Here is a 17,082-nt window from a genome sequence, read left to right as displayed (position 1 = left end):
CCCCATTATACAATACCAGTGCTATATGTGTCATACTACTACTACCCCCATTATACTATACCAGTGCTATATGTGTCAGTCATACTACTACTACCCCCATTATACTATACCAGTGCTATATGTGTCATACTACCACCCCCATTATACTATATCAGTGCTATGTGTCATACTACTACCCCCATTATACTATACCAGTGCTATATGTGTCATACTACTACCCCCATTATACTATACCAGTGCTATATGTGTCAGTCATACTACTACTACCCCCATTATACTATACCAGTGCTATATGTTTCAGTCATAGTACTACTACCCCCATTATACTATACCAGTGCTATATGTGTCAGTCATACTACTACTACCACCCCCATTATACTATACCAGTGCTATATGTTTCAGTCATAGTACTACTACCCCCATTATACTATACCAGTGCTATATGTGTCAGTCATACTACTACTTCCCCCATTATACTATACCAGTGCTATATGTGTCAGTCATACTACTACTACCCCCATTATACTATACCAGTGCTATATGTGTCATTCATAGTACTACTACCCCCATTATACTATACCAGTGCTATATGTGTCAGTCATACTACTACTACCCCCATTATACTATACCAGTGCTATATGTGTCAGTCATACTACTACTACCCCCATTATACTATACCAGTGCTATATGTGTCATTCATAGTACTACTACCCCCATTATACTATACCAGTGCTATATGTGTCAGTCATACTACTACTACCCCCATTATACTATACCAGTGCTATATGTGTCAGTCATACTACTACTACCCCCATTATACTATACCAGTGCTATATGTGTCATTCATAGTACTACTACCCCCATTATACTATACCAGTGCTATATGTGTCAGTCATACTACTACTACCCCCATTATACTATACCAGTGCTATATGTGTCAGTCATGCTACTACTACCCCCATTATACTATACCAGTGCTATATGTGTCAGTCATGCTACTACTACCCCCATTATACTATACCAGTGCTATATGTGTCAGTCATGGTACTACTACCCCCATTATACTATACCAGTGCTATATGTGTCAGTCATACTACTACTACCCCCATTATACTATACCAATGCTATATGGTGTCAGTCATACTACTACTACTCCCATTATACTATACCAGTGCTATATGTGTCATACTACTACTACCCCCATTATACTATACCAATGCTATATGTGTCAGTCATACTACTACTCCTCCCATTATACTATACCAGTGCTATATGTGTCAGTCATACTACTACTACCCCCATTATACTATACCAGTGCTATATGGTGTCAGTCAGGATACTAAGGGAGTCATGAACCAAAAAAGTTTGGGAACCACTCCCTTACATGACTGCATCGTTATCATGCATCCTGATGGAAAAGCTAATAACCGAGAATAAAAGCATGAAAATGGCTGTCCGGGCATGCTGGGAGTTGTAGTTTTGCAACAGCTGGAGGGCCACAGTTTGGAGAACACATTAACCATTATAATACTCGACTACAACCTGGGTGACAAGGTCAACCAAGTCCATTGGCTGAATGCTCAACAGCGCCACCTAGCATAAAAAACGAAGAGTTCACACCAGAGCCGCGCAGATGAATTAATTTTGCTCTTTGTGATTACAAAAATGGCGCGCATGTATCGGAGTAATCCGACCTTTTCTTTTATAAGCCTTTCTTACAGCATTATGACACGGAGACCGGATAAATTCACCCCACGGCTCTTTCTATTTTTTCTTTTTGCCCCCGTGGCGGTCAGAAAAAGGGCGGATTATTAGACACATAAAACCGGGAGCGCAGGACGCGGCGGCGGCAACCGCAGAAAATCCCATCACAGTTCCGCATACAAAAGATTCATTACAAAAAAATAATCCGAATGCGTCTTCATCTATGAGCGGGGCGACTTTGTCGGGGGCTTTGCATAATTTTGCCGTGATTAGGATTCTTAGGAGCGCGGCGAACGCTCACGGATCAGAGCGAGAAATGGCGCTAAAACCCAGTACGGGTAGTGAACGGACGAGGAGGAAGGATGTCACTGATTATTCGTCAATGAATTGTTACTTTGTGGCAAGTGAATGTTTCATTGTAACAAGATAAGGTGTGACTATAACTACAACTCCCAGCATGCCCAGAGAGTTCTGGCCCACCACTCATATGTACATGGGGCCTCATCACCATGTACTGCAGTGTTTTCCAACCTGTGGCATAACTACAACTCCCAACATGCCCTAAAAGTCGTGGTCTCTAAAGTATAGACCTCAAGATGCTGTAAAACTACAACTCCCAGCATGCCCGAACAGCCAAAGGCTGTTCGGGCATGCTGGGCGTTGTAGTTTTGCAACAGCTTGGAGATTACTGCTATAGACTCTTCATCCAAAACTACAACTCCTATCATGTCCTGACACATGTAGTCTCTATAAAGCAATGTTCTCCAGCTGTGGCTCATCATCCAAAACTACAACTCCTATCATGTCCTGACATTGTAGTCTCTATAAAGCAATGTTCTCCAGCTTGCGGCTCTTCATCCAAAACTACAACTCCTATCATGTCCTGACATTGTAGTCTCTATAAAGCAATGTTCTCCAGCTTGCGGCTCTTCATCCAAAACTACAACTCCTATCATGTCCTAACATTGTAGTCTCTATAAAGCAATGCTCTCCAGCTTGTGGCTCTTCATCCAAAACTACAACTCCTATCATGTTCTGCCACCTGTAGTCTCTATAAAGCAATGTTCTTCAGCTTGTGGCTCTTCATCCAAAACTACGACTCCTATCATGTTCTGACACCTGTAGTCTCTATAAAGCAATGCTCTCCAGCTTGTGGCTCTTCATCCAAAACTACAACTCCTATCATGTTCTGCCACCTGTAGTCTCTATAAAGCAATGTTCTTCAGCTTGTGGCTCTTCATCCAAAACTACAACTCCTATCATGTCCTGACATTGTGGTATCTATAAAGCAATGTTCTCCAGCTTGTGGCTCTTCATCCAAAACTACGACTCCTATCATGTTCTGACACCTGTAGTCTCTATAAAGCAATGTTCTCCAGCTTGTGGCTCTTCATCCAAAACTACAACTCCTATCATGTCCTGACACCTGTGGTCTTTATAGAGCAGTGTTTCCCAACCTGTGGTTCTAAATCTAATGCAAAGCTCCAACTCCCACTGTGTCCTTACCGAGCATGTTGGGGGTTGTAGTCTTGCAACAGCTGGAGATCAACAGTTTGGAGACCACTGCTATAAGACCATTGTTCTCCAACCTGTGGTTCTCCAGCGGTGGCAAACTACAACTCCCATCAAGTCCTGACGGCCTTGGTCTCTGTAGACCAATGATTACCAGACTATGAGGGAGATTCATCAAAACCTGTGCAGAGGAAACGTTGCCGAGTTGCCCATAGCAACCAATCAGATCGCTGCTTTCACTTTTCAGAGGCCTTTTATAAAAATGAAAGCAGCGATCTGATTGGTTGATATGGGCAGCTCAGCAACGTTTCCTCTGCACAAGTTTTGATAAATCTCTTCAGCTGTGACAAACTACTACAACTCCCATCATGTCCTGACAGTCTTGGTCTCTGTAGACCAATGTTCAAAAGGACACTGAATGGAGTCCTAAGGAGAAGAATGTTTTCTGGTGCCTAAAAGAAATTGTATGTGAATAGGACCGTATTATTGTCACTGTCAAAAGATGGCCGACAACAAATTTGTGAAGACAGCTCTGGATGTGACTGGAGAGTGAGGCCCGATGTGACTCACTTTACAGCACTGCTGCACTACAGAGAGCTAACACTCAGCTCCTTGGGTGTATTCACACGCAACATTTTTCCAGCATTTTGTAAGAACCTATGTAATTTTACCCCCAACTAAAATGTCGCCCCATGGGGGAGGGGGGTGAAAGACATTGAGCTGCTCATGAGGCAGCAGTGTCACTGGGAGCCGCTATCACGTACAGGGTGCCACCGAGCCACTCTCAGGGCCGGGGTGTTATCGAGCCACTAACAAGGCCGGGGTGTTATAGAGCCACTTCAGAGACCAGGGGGTCACTGAGCCGCTCACAAGGTCAGGGGGTCACTGAGCCACTCACAAGGTCGGGGGGTCACTGAACCGCTCACAAGGTCGGGGTGTTATAGAGCCACTTCAGAGACCAGGGGGTCACTGAACCGCTCACAAGGTCGGGGGGTCACTGAGCCGTTCACAAGATCGGGGGTCACTGAGCCTCTCACAAGGTCGGGGGGGCACTGAGCCGCTCACAAGGTCGGGGGGTCACTGAACCGCTCACAAGGTCGGGGGGTCACTGAGCCGCTCACAAGGTCGGGGTGTCACTGAACCGCTCACAAGGTCGGGGTGTCACTGAACCACTCACAAGGTCGGGGGGTCACTGAGCCGCTCACAAGGTCGGGGTGTCACTGAACCGCTCACAAGGTCGGGGGGTCACTGAGCCGCTCACAAGGTCGGGGTGTCACTGAACCGCTCACAAGGTCGGGGTGTCACTGAACCACTCACAAGGTCGGGGGGTCACTGAGCCGCTCACAAGGTCGGGGGGTCACTGAGCCGCTCACAAGGTCGGGGGGTCACTGAACCGCTCACAAGGTCGGGGGGTCACTGAACCGCTCACAAGGTCGGGGGGTCACTGAACCGCTCACAAGGTTGGGGGGTCACTGAACCGCTCACAAGGTCGGGGGGTCACTGAGCCGCTCACAAGGTCGGGGGGTCACTGAACCGCTCACAAGGTCGGGGGGTCACTGAACCGCTCACAAGGTTGGGGGGTCACTGAACCGCTCACAAGGTCGGGGGGTCACTGAACCGCTCACAAGGTTGGGGGGTCACTGAACCGCTCACAAGGTCGGGGGGTCACTGAGCCGCTCACAAGGTCGGGGTGTCACTGAACCGCTCACAAGGTCGGGGGGTCACTGAACCGCTCACAAGGTCGGGGGGTCACTGAACCGCTCACAAGGTCGGGGGGTCACTGAGCCGCTCACAAGGTCGGGGGGTCACTGAGCCGCTCACAAGGTCGGGGGGTCACTGAGCCGCTCACAAGGTCGGGGTGTCACTGAGTCCCTCACAAGGTCGGGGTGTCACTGAGCCGCTCACAAGGTCGGGGGGTCACTGAGCCGCTCATAAGGTCGGGGGGGTCACTGAGTCACTCTCAAGGTCGGGGGGGGCACTGAGCCGCTCACAAGGTCGGGGGGTCACTGAGCCGCTCACAAGGTCGGGGTGTCACTGAGTCACTCACAAGGTCGGGGTGTCACTGAGCCGCTCACAAGGTCGGGGGGTCACTGAGCCGCTCATAAGGTCGGGGGGGTCACTGAGTCACTCTCAAGGTCGGGGTGTCACTTAGAAGTTCACAAGGTCGGGGTGTCACTTAGAAGCTCACAAGGTCGGGATGTCACTGAGCCACTCACAAGGTCGGGGTGTCACTTAGCCGCTCACAAGGTCGGGGTGTCACTGAGTCACTCTCGGGGCCAGGGTGTCACTAAGCAACTCACAAAGTTGGGGTGTTACTAAGCCACTTATGAGACCGATTTGTGAAGATAGAAAGAAAAAGGACTGATGGATGGCGCCTCGTGTATTACCCTTAACAAGCGGTAGATGAGTGGGGGGCAACCCCATGGAGCTTATAGATGGCCGCTCATCTTAAAATGAATATAAATGCGCATGTAACCCCTGATAATATCGGGGTACCAACGGTGCGAGTGGCTGCTAAGTCAATGGGTTACAGGAACAGACAGCAGTCGTCCTGGAGGGATAAGTAGAAGCAAAGAAAAAAACCCTTGGAGTACGGCACTGCAGACTCTTATAGATGGATGAGGCGGATGCCAAAGATAGTTTAAACAGTCCTCAGCAGGGCAATTTATTGATAAAAAATAATAAAAGACAGGAATACGCGTTTCGAGAGGAGCCCTCCCTTCGTCAGATCCTAAGAGACAGGGATGTCACTGAGCCGCTCTCGTGTCGGGGTGTCACTGAGCCTCTCTCGGGGCCGGGGTGTCACAGAGCCGCTCTCGGGCCGCGTGTCACTGAGCCTCTCTCGGGGCCGGGGTGTCATTGAGCCGCTCTTGGGGGCCAGGGTGTCACTGAGCCACTCTCGGGGGCCAGGGTGTCACTGAGCCACTCTCGGGGGCCGGGGTGTCACTGAGCCACTCTCGGGGGCCGGGGTGTCACTCAGCCACTCACGGGGGCCAGGGTGTCACTGAGAGGCTCTCGGGGCCGGGGTGTCACTGAGCCACTCACGGGGGCCAGGGTGTCACTGAGCCTCTCTTGGAGCCGGAGTGTCACTGAGCCACTTTCATGGGCCGGGGTGTCACTGAGCCTCTCTCGGGGCCTGGGTGTCACTGAGCCCCTTTAGGGGCACGGGTGTCACTAAGTAACATCCAAAGTTGGGGTGTTACTAAGCCAGTTAAGAGACCAGGATGTCTCTAGGGGTTGGGATGTCACTGAGCCGCTCTCGGGGCTGGGGTGTAACTGAGCCGCTCTCGGGGCCGGGGTGTAACTAAGCCGCTCTCGGGGCCTGGGTGTAACTGAGACGCTCTTGGGGCCAGGGTGTCACTAAGCAACTCACAAGTATTACTAAGCCACTTAAGAGACTGGGATGTCACTGAGCCGCTCTCGGGGCCGGTAGTGTCACTGAGCCGCTCTCGGGGCCGGGGTGTCACTGAGCCGCTCTTGGGGCCGGGATGTCACTAAGATGCTCTTGGGGCCGGAGTGTCCCTGAGACGCTCTTGGGGCCGGAGTGTCACTGAGACGCTCTCGGGGTATCACTGAGCCACTCTCAGGGCGGGGGTGTCACTGAGCCGCTCTGAGGGCCGGGGTGTCACTGAGCCGCTCTGAGGGCCGGGGTGTCACTGAGACGCTCTGAGGGCCGGGGTGTCCCTGAGACTCTCTCGGGGCCGGGGTATCAATGAGACACTCTCGGGGCCGGGGTATCACTGAGACACTCTCGGGGCCGGGGTATCACTGAGACGCTCTCGGGGCCGGGGTATCACTGAGACGCTCTCGGGGCCGGGGTGTCACTGAGACGCTCTCGGGGCCGGGGTGTCACTGAGACGCTCTCGGGGCCGGGGTGTCACTGAGCCGCTCTCTGGGCCGGGGTATCACTGAGACGCTCTCGGGGCCGGGTTGTCACTGAGACGCTCTCGGGGCCGGGGTGTCACTGAGACGCTCTCGGGGCCGGGTTATCACTGAGACGCTCTCGGGGCCGGGTTATCACTGAGACGCTCTCGGGGCCGGGGTATCACTGAGACGCTCTCGGGGCCGGGGTGTCACTGAGACGCTCTCGGGGCCGGGGTGTCACTGAGCCGCTCTCGGGGCCGGGGTATCACTGAGACGCTCTCGGGGCCGGGGTGTCACTGAGACGCTCTCGGGGCTGGGGTGTCACTGAGACGCTCTCGGGGCCGGAGTATCACTGAGACGCTCTCGGGGCCGGGGTATCACTGAGACGCTCTCGGGGCCGGGGTATCACTGAGACGCTCTCGGGGCCGGGGTGTCACTGAGACGCTCTCGGGGCCGGGGTGTCACTGAGACGCTCTCGGGGCCGGAGTATCACTGAGACGCTCTCGGGGCCGGGGTATCACTGAGACGCTCTCGGGGCCGGGGTATCACTGAGACGCTCTCGGGGCCGGGGTATCACTGAGACGCTCTCGGGGCCGGGGTGTCACTGAGACGCTCTCGGGGCCGGGGTGTCACTGAGACGCTCTCGGGGCCGGGGTGTCACTGAGCCGCTCTCTGGGCCGGGGTATCACTGAGACGCTCTCGGGGCCGGGTTGTCACTGAGACGCTCTCGGGGCCGGGGTGTCACTGAGACGCTCTCGGGGCCGGGTTATCACTGAGACGCTCTCGGGGCCGGGTTATCACTGAGACGCTCTCGGGGCCGGGGTATCACTGAGACGCTCTCGGGGCCGGGGTGTCACTGAGACGCTCTCGGGGCCGGGGTGTCACTGAGCCGCTCTCGGGGCCGGGGTATCACTGAGACGCTCTCGGGGCCGGGGTGTCACTGAGACGCTCTCGGGGCTGGGGTGTCACTGAGACGCTCTCGGGGCCGGAGTATCACTGAGACGCTCTCGGGGCCGGGGTATCACTGAGACGCTCTCGGGGCCGGGGTATCACTGAGACGCTCTCGGGGCCGGGGTGTCACTGAGACGCTCTCGGGGCCGGGGTGTCACTGAGACGCTCTCGGGGCCGGAGTATCACTGAGACGCTCTCGGGGCCGGGGTATCACTGAGACGCTCTCGGGGCCGGGGTGTTGCCGTCTCTCGCCCTCTTCGATGTTTTCTTTTCATTCTCCGTTTTGTTCAATCTTTGTCATTTTCTCATTTCTCCGGTGTTTCCACGGCAACCCTCGCAGCTTACCGCACATGAAAGGACCAGTAATGGGGGCTGTTTTTCATGTTCTGGCAGCCTGCTCTTAGAAATTATCCTCTTAAAGGGGCTTCGCTTATTTGTGGTCCCTCCATAACCTGCGCTGGATGGTACAGTAGGGTCTGCGCTGTTGGATTGGGCTTCTGTGAATCCCCGCAGGGAAGAAGTGTCAGCTCTGGAGGCCACAGCGTTTACTCAGGATCAAAACACATCCCCAGAGATGGAAAGAGCCATCGGCACGATCAGCGGACAGCGGAGGTGGCAGCCCCTACATACGCTCTACAGACCCCCCCATCACGGACTGGAGCCGACACAGCACAGAAACGGTTAATGATCAGCCGCCGCACCACGGCACCTGCCGGAACCCCAAACTAACCTTTCGCCTGACTCCACATCCCCATCATCTCCGCCGGGATCCCAGCTCTGCAGGCCACGAGCTTCAGCGCACAGCTGCGGAGCCTCCGGATTGTGTGTGATGCAGAACAGACTGCCTATTCTGAGCGAGCGGCCGGGCCCACACAGATACCCCCAGCCAGGTGCACTAATAACCGGCACGCCAATGGGAACATCTCTAGAGCCTGTGCACCCAGCGAGACCCCACGTGAATGAACGCTCTGCGCCCAAAGACACAAAGAAGTGTTTTCCAACCGGGGTGCCTCCAGCTGTTGCAAAACTACAACTCACAGCATTCCCGGACAGCCGAAGGCTCTAGGGGCATGCTGGGAGTTGTAGTTTTGCAACAGATGGAGGTCTCCTGGTTGGGAAACACTGATTTAGTAGTACTGCCCACATACCATAAGCTGTCCGGGCATGCTGGGAGTTTTAGTTTTGCAACAGCTGGAGGCACCCTGGTTGGGAATCCACTGCCATAGACCCTCCTATAGATCTTTGCTATATGTTTCTTTATATTTAGTACAGTGTTTCCCAACCAGAGTGCCTCCAGCTGTTTCAAAACTACAACTCCCAGCATGCCCGGACAGCCATTGGCTGTCCAGGCATGCTGGGAATTGTAGTTATGCAACAGCTGGAGGCACCCTGGTTGGGAAACACTGATTTAGTAGTACTGCCCACATACCTTAAGCTGTCCGGGCATGCTGGGAGTTGTAGTTTTGCAACAGCTGGAGGCACCCTGGTTGGGAATCCACTGCCATAGACCCTCCTATAGATCTTTGCTATATGTTTCTTTATATTTAGTACAGTGTTTCCCAACCAGGGTGCCTCCAGCTGTTGCAAAACTACAACTCCCAGCATGCCCGGACAGCCGTTGGCTGTCCGGGCATGCTTGGAATTGTAGTTTTGCAACAGCTGGAGGCACCCTGGCTGGAAAACACTGATTTAGTACTGCCCACATACCTTAAGCTGTCCGGGCATGCTGGGAGTTGTAGTTTTGCAACAGCTGGAGGCCCCCTGGTTGGGAATCCAGTACCATAGACCCTCCTATAGATCTTTGCTATATGTTTCTTTATATTTAGTGTAGTGTTTCCCAACCAGGGTGCCTCCAGCTGTTTCAAAACTACAACTCCCAGCATGCCCGGACAGCCGTTGGCTGTCCGGGCATGCTGGGAATTGTAGTTTTGCAACAGCTGGAGGCACCCTGGTTGGGAAACACTGATTTAGTAGTACTGCCCACATACCTTAAGCTGTCCAGGCATGCTGGGAGTTATAGTTTTGCAACAGCTGGAGGCAACCTGTTTGGAAAACACTGCTGTAAAGTGTCAAAACATCAGGACGACCAAGAACGAGAATGACGTCTCCTCCAATATGGCGGATAATTGTACAATGAGTAATGCTGCACGGAGCGGTCATGGTGCGGACTGTCAGGACACTGTGCAGCACCCTGTATTCTGTGTACCCAACCACATGGTATACGGCCATACAGGGTACAAATAACCGCATCACACCGCCCTATACTATGCCTATATAACTCACACAGTGGTCACAGACATCTCAGGGCAGGCTGTGGCGCCCCCTATCAGCAGAGGTTATTATCACAGACCTGGTGCTCGGGATGATCACAATGTAATTACTTAAAGAGAGAAAGTTTCATCATAAGGTGGAAGTAACGCTCTGTGACCTCACAGACTCACTGGTGACATCACAAACTAACTGGTGACATCACAGACTCACTGGTGACATCACAAACTAACTGGTGACATCACAGACTCACTGGTGACATCACAAACTAACTGGTGACATCACAGACTAACTGGTGACATCACAGACTGACTGGTGACATCACAGACTAACTGGTGACATCACAGACTGACTGGTGACATCACAGACTGACTGGTGACATCACAAACTGACTGGTGACATCACAGACTGACTGGTGACATCACAGACTAACTGGTGACATCACAGACTCACTGGTGACATCACAGACTGACTGGTGACATCACAGACTAACTGGTGACATCACAGACTGACTGGTGACATCACAGACTAACTGGTGACATCACAGACTGACTGGTGACATCACAAACTGACTGGTGACATCACAAACTAACTGGTGACATCACAGACTGACTGGTGACATCACAAACTGACTGGTGACATCACAGACTGACTGGTGACATCACAAACTGACTGGTGACATCACAGACTGACTGGTGACATCACAAACTAACTGGTGACATCACAGACTGACTGGTGACATCACAGACTGACTGGTGACATCACAGACTGACTGGTGACATCACAAACTAACTGGTGACATCACAGACTGACTGGTGACATCACAAACTGACTGGTGACATCACAGACTGACTGGTGACATCACAAACTAACTGGTGACATCACAGACTGACTGGTGACATCACAAACTAACTGGACACATCACCGACATTGGCCAATACTAACACAAACTTACTGAACTGTAATCTTTGATGTCACCAGTCAGTCAGTGATGTCACCAGTCAGTGATGTCACCAGTCAGTCAGTCAGTGATGTCTCTAGTCAGTCAGTGATGTCACCAGTCAGTGTTGTCACCAGTCAGTCAGTGATGTCACCAGTCAGTGATGTCACCAGTCAGTGATGTCACCAGTCAGTCAGTGATGTCTCTAGTCAGTCAGTCAGTGATGTCATCAGTCAGTGATGTCTCTAGTCAGTCAGTGATGTCACCAGTCAGTGATGTCACCAGTCAGTGTTGTCACCAGTCAGTCAGTGATGTCACCAGTCAGTGATGTCACCAGTCAGTGATGTCACCAGTCAGTCAGTGTTGTCACCAGTCAGTGTTGTCACCAGTCAGTCAGTGATGTCACCAGTCAGTGATGTCACCAGTCAGTGATGTCACCAGTCAGTCAGTGTTGTCACCAGTCAGTGTTGTCACCAGTCAGTGATGTCACCAGTCAGTCAGTGATGTCACCAGTCAGTCAGTGATGTCACCAGTCAGTCAGTGATGTCACCAGTCAGTGATGTCACCAGTCAGTGATGTCACCAGTCAGTCAGTGATGTCACCAGTCAGTCAGTGAGGTCTCTAGTCAGTCAGTCAGTGATGTCATTAGTAAGTGATGTCCCCAGTCAGTCAGTGATGTCACCAGTCAGTGATGTCACTAGTCAGTGATGTCACCATTCAGTCAGTGATGTCTCTAGTCAGTCAGTCAGTGATGTCCCCAGTCAGTCAGTGATGTCATTAGTCAGTGATGTCACCAGTCAGTGATGTCTCTAGCCATTCAGTGATGTCACCAGGCAGTGATGTCTCTAGTCAGTCAGTCAGTGATGTCTCTAGTCAGTCAGTCAGTGATGTCACCAGTCAGTGATGTCACCAGTCAGTGATGTCACCATTCAGTGATGTCACCAGTCAGTCAGTGATGTCTCTAGTCAGTCAGTCAGTGATGTCATTAGTAAGTGATGTCCCCAGTCAGTCAGTGATGTCACCAGTCATTGATTTAACCTGACTGGCTGGTGACATCACTGACAAAACACGATGGTAAGTGAAATCAATGACTGGTGACATCAGTGATTGACTGGATACATTACCAGAACCAACAAAAAAGTAACAACTGAAATCACTGACTAAGCGGTGACATCACTGGCGGGCTGGTGACATCACAAACTGACAACGGAAATCACTGACTGATTAGTGACATCACAAACTGACCCGTGATATAAATGACTGGATACATCACAATCCAACAACTAAAATCACTGACTTAGCAGTGACATCACAAACAGACAAGATGACATCACTGACTGTATGGTGACTGCACAAACTGACAAGGTGACATCACTGACTGTATGGTGACATCACTGACTGGTGACATCACTGACTCTATGGTGATTGCACAAACTGACAAGGTGACATCACTGACTGTATGGTGACATCACTGACTGGTGACATCACTGACTGACTAGTGACATCACAAACTGACCCGTGATATAAATGACTGGATACATCACAATCCAACAACTAAAATCAGTGACTTAGCAGTGACATCACAAACAGACAAGATGACATCACTGACTGTATGGTGGCTGCACAAACTGACAAGATGACATCACAAACAGACAAGGTGACATCACTGACTGTATGGTGACTGCACAAACTGAAAAAAGTGACTGCACAAACTGACAAGGTGACATCACTGACTGTATGGTGACATCACTGACTGGTGACATCACTGACTGTATGGTGACATCACTGACTGGTGACATCACTGACTGTATGGTGACATCACTGACTGGTGACATCACTGACTGTATGGTGACAGCACAAACTGACAAGATGACATCACTGACTGGTGACATCACTGACTGTATGGTGACAGCACAAACTGACAAGATGACATCACTGACTGTATGGTGACAGCACAAACTGACAAGATGACATCACTGACAGTATGGTGACTGCACAAACTGACAAGATGACATCACTGACTGTATGGTGACTGCACAAACTGAAAAAAGTGACCACTGACTGTATGGTGACTGCACAAACTGACAAGGTGACATCACTGACTGTATGGTGACATCACTGACTGTAAGGTGACATCACTGACTGTAAGGTGACATCACTGACTGTATGGTGACATCACTGACTGTAAGGTGACATCACTGACTGTAAGGTGACAGCACAAACTGACATCACTGACTGAATGGTGACATCACTGACTGTATGGTGACAGCACAAACTGACAAGATGACATCACTGACTGTTTGGTGACATCACTGGCTGGTGACATCACTGACTGTATGGTGACATCACAAACAGACAAGGTGACATCACTGACTGTATGGTGACTGCACAAACTGACAAGGTGACATCACTGACTGTATGGTGACATCACTGACTGTAAGGTGACATCACTGACTGTATGGTGACTGCACAAACTGACAAGGTGACATCACTGACTGTATGGTGACATCACTGACTGTATGGTGACATCACTGACTGTAAGGTGACAGCACAAACTGACATCACTGACTGTATGGTGACATCACTGACAAGGTGACATCACTGACTGGTGACATCACTGACAGTATGGTGACTATGGTGACTGCACAAACTGAAAAAAGTGACTGCACAAACTGACAAGGTGACATCACTGACTGTATGGTGACATCACTGACTGGTGACATCATTGACTGTATGGTGACAGCACAAACAGACAAGATGACATCACAAACAGACAAGGTGACATCACTGACTGTATGGTGACATCAATGACTGTAAGGTGACATCACTGACTGTATGGTGACATCACTGACTGGTGACATCACTGACTGTATGGTGACATCACTGACTGTATGGTGACATCACAAACAGACAAGGTGACATCACTGACTGTATGGTGACAGCACAAACTGACAAGATGACATCACTGACAGTATGGTGACTGCACAAACTGAAAAAAGTGACCACTGACTGTATGGTGACTGCACAAACTGACAAGGTGACATCACTGACTGTATGGTGACATCACTGACTGTAAGGTGACATCACTGACTGTATGGTGACTGCACAAACTGACAAGGTGACATCACTGACTGTATGGTGACATCACTGACTGTAAGGTGACAGCACAAACTGACATCACTGACTGTATGGTGACATCACTGACTGTATGGTGACATCACTGACAAGGTGACATCACTGACTGTATGGTGACATCACTGACTGGTGACATCACTGACAGTATGGTGACTATGGTGACTGCACAAACTGAAAAAAGTGACTGCACAAACTGACAAGGTGACATCACTGACTGTATGGTGACATCACTGACTGGTGACATCACTGACTGTATGGTGACATCACTGACTGACTGACTGGTGACATCACTGACTGTATGGTGACAGCACAAACTGACAAGGTGACATCACTGACTGTATGGTGACATCACTGACTGTATGGTGACATCACTGACAAGGTGACATCACTGACTGTATGGTGACATCACTGACTGGTGACAGCACTGACAAGGTGACATCACTGACTGTATGGTGACATCACTGACTGGTGACAGCACTGACAAGGTGACATCACTGACTGTATGGTGACAGCACTGACTGGTGACAGCACTGACAAGGTGACATCACTGACTGTATGGTGACATCACTGACTGTGTGGTGACTGCACAAACTGAAAAAGGTGACATCACTGACTGTATGGTGACATCACCGGCTGTAAGGTGACATCACTGACTGTAAGGTGACATCACTGACTGTATGGTGACATCACTGACTGTAAGGTGACATCACTGGCTGTAAGGTGACATCACTGACTGTATGGTGACATCACTGACTGTAAGGTGACATCACTGACTGTATGGTGACATCACTGACTGGTGACATCACTGACTGTAAGGTGACATCACTGACTGTATGGTGACATCACTGACTGTAAGGTGACATCACTGGCTGTATGGTGACATCACTGACTGTAAGGTGACATCACTGACTGTAAGGTGACATCACTGACTATATGGTGACATCACTGACTGTAAGGTGACATCACTGACTGGTGACATCACTGACTGTAAGGTGACATCACTGACTGTAAGGTGACATCACTGACTGTAAGGTGACATCACTGACTGTATGGTGACATCACTGACTGGTGACATCACTGACTGTAAGGTGACATCACTGACTGTATGGTGACATCACTGACTGGTGACATCACTGACTGTAAGGTGACATCACTGACTGTAAGGTGACATCACTGATCCATTTGTTGTGTATGTTGGCTCTGACAAGCAGCTGATTAGTGGGAGTACCAAATTCCAGCATCCCACTGATCAGATATTGATGATAATGCAAAATCACAAATCCCAGCATGACTGGACAGCCGTTGGCCATTGGAGACCATTGCACAGAACGTCTCGTTCCCACCGGGTCACCCCATTCTGCACCTTTCTCCACCAGACGGTATCTCCCGGTATTTTTCACGTTCTCACTCGTTAATTTTAAGCCTTAATGACTGTAATATGTAAAATTGAATTCGCTCATGAAAACAGCACTTTGCCTATAATAGGGTTAATTGGAGGGGCGGCTGCACAGAGTCATCTCCACGGATAACTCGCCCCGCTCCTGTGCCGAAAGAACCAGCGCAGCCAGCAAAGGAAATGCCAGGAAAACGGTTACACATCCGCATCACAGATCTACCATTCAGAAGTCTGAGAAAGCTGGGTGACAATCTCTGCGTAGAGCATAACATCGGCCATATTGGTTATTGGCCTTTTTGGAGAACAGATAAAATAAAGAAGGTCCTGAAATGTCTGTGATTATCTCTATTGTAATTAAAGTGATCACAGGTGGGGGCGGGGCTCGCTGTCGAGGATCCGGCGTTACCGCGCAATTTATTACAGAGATTTTATATTCAGCAGAAGATTAGAACCGTTACTCAGAACGAGGGAAATCATTAAACCCTCGTAAAACCGACGGCATCTGCACCTGACTAATAAGAGAAGTATGACCCCAATCATCCGCTGATCACAGAGAGAATGATCATCTGCTGCAAGTGACCCCACCAGCAGAATAGTGAGCGCAGCTACAGGATATAACTCAGGATCAGTACAGGATAAGTAATGTAATGTATGTACACAGTGACCTCACCAGCAGAATAGTGAGTGCAGCTCTGGAGTTTAATACAGGATATAACACAGGATCAGTACAGGATAAGTAATGTAATGTATGTACACAGTGACCCCACCAGCAGAATAGTGAGTACAGCTCTGGGGTATAATACAGGATATAACTCAGGATCAGTACAGGATAAGTAATGTAATGTATGTACACAGTGATCTCACCAGCAGAATAGTGAATACAGCTCTGAGGTATAATACAGGATATAACTCAGGATCAGTACCGGATCAGTAATGTAATGTATGTACACAGTGACCCCACCAGCAGAATAGTGAGTACAGCTCTGGGGTATAATACAGGGTATAACTCAGTATCAGTACAGGATAAGTAATGTAATGTATGTACACAGTGACCTCACCAGCAGAATAGTGAGTACAGCTCTGGAGTATAATACAGGATATAACTCAGGATCAGTACAGTATAAGTAATGTAATGTATGTACACAGTGATCTCACCAGCAGAATAGTGAGTACAGCTCTGGAGTATAATACAGGATATAACTCAGGATCAGTACAGGATAAGTAATGTAATGTATGTACACAGTGACCTCACCAGCAGAATAGTGAGTACAGCTCTGGAGTATAATACAGGATATAACTCAGGATCAGTACA

General features: G+C 50.0%; 1 protein-coding gene across 7 annotated transcripts in view; it reads right to left on the bottom strand.

Moving 5' to 3' along the window:
• The window catches only part of KALRN (kalirin RhoGEF kinase), a 353,691-nt gene that overhangs the window by 267,265 nt on the left and 69,344 nt on the right, over positions 1–17,082 (bottom strand). The window contains exon 1 of one of the 7 annotated variants that reach the window (XM_056535721.1): positions 8,762–8,943. The exons of the other annotated variants lie outside the window; for them this stretch is intronic. Coding sequence (XP_056391696.1) covers positions 8,762–8,789 — 28 coding nt within the window. The 5' untranslated portion in view covers positions 8,790–8,943. Of the gene's footprint in view, positions 1–8,761; positions 8,944–17,082 lie in introns of those variants that run through there. 7 annotated transcript variants of the gene reach the window in all.

This window comes from Hyla sarda, chromosome 8 (genome assembly GCF_029499605.1).
Source record: "Hyla sarda isolate aHylSar1 chromosome 8, aHylSar1.hap1, whole genome shotgun sequence".
NCBI lineage: Eukaryota > Metazoa > Chordata > Amphibia > Anura > Hylidae > Hyla > Hyla sarda.
The sequence above is the reverse complement of the archived record's forward strand: the minus strand, read 5'-3'. Positions and strand labels throughout refer to the sequence as shown.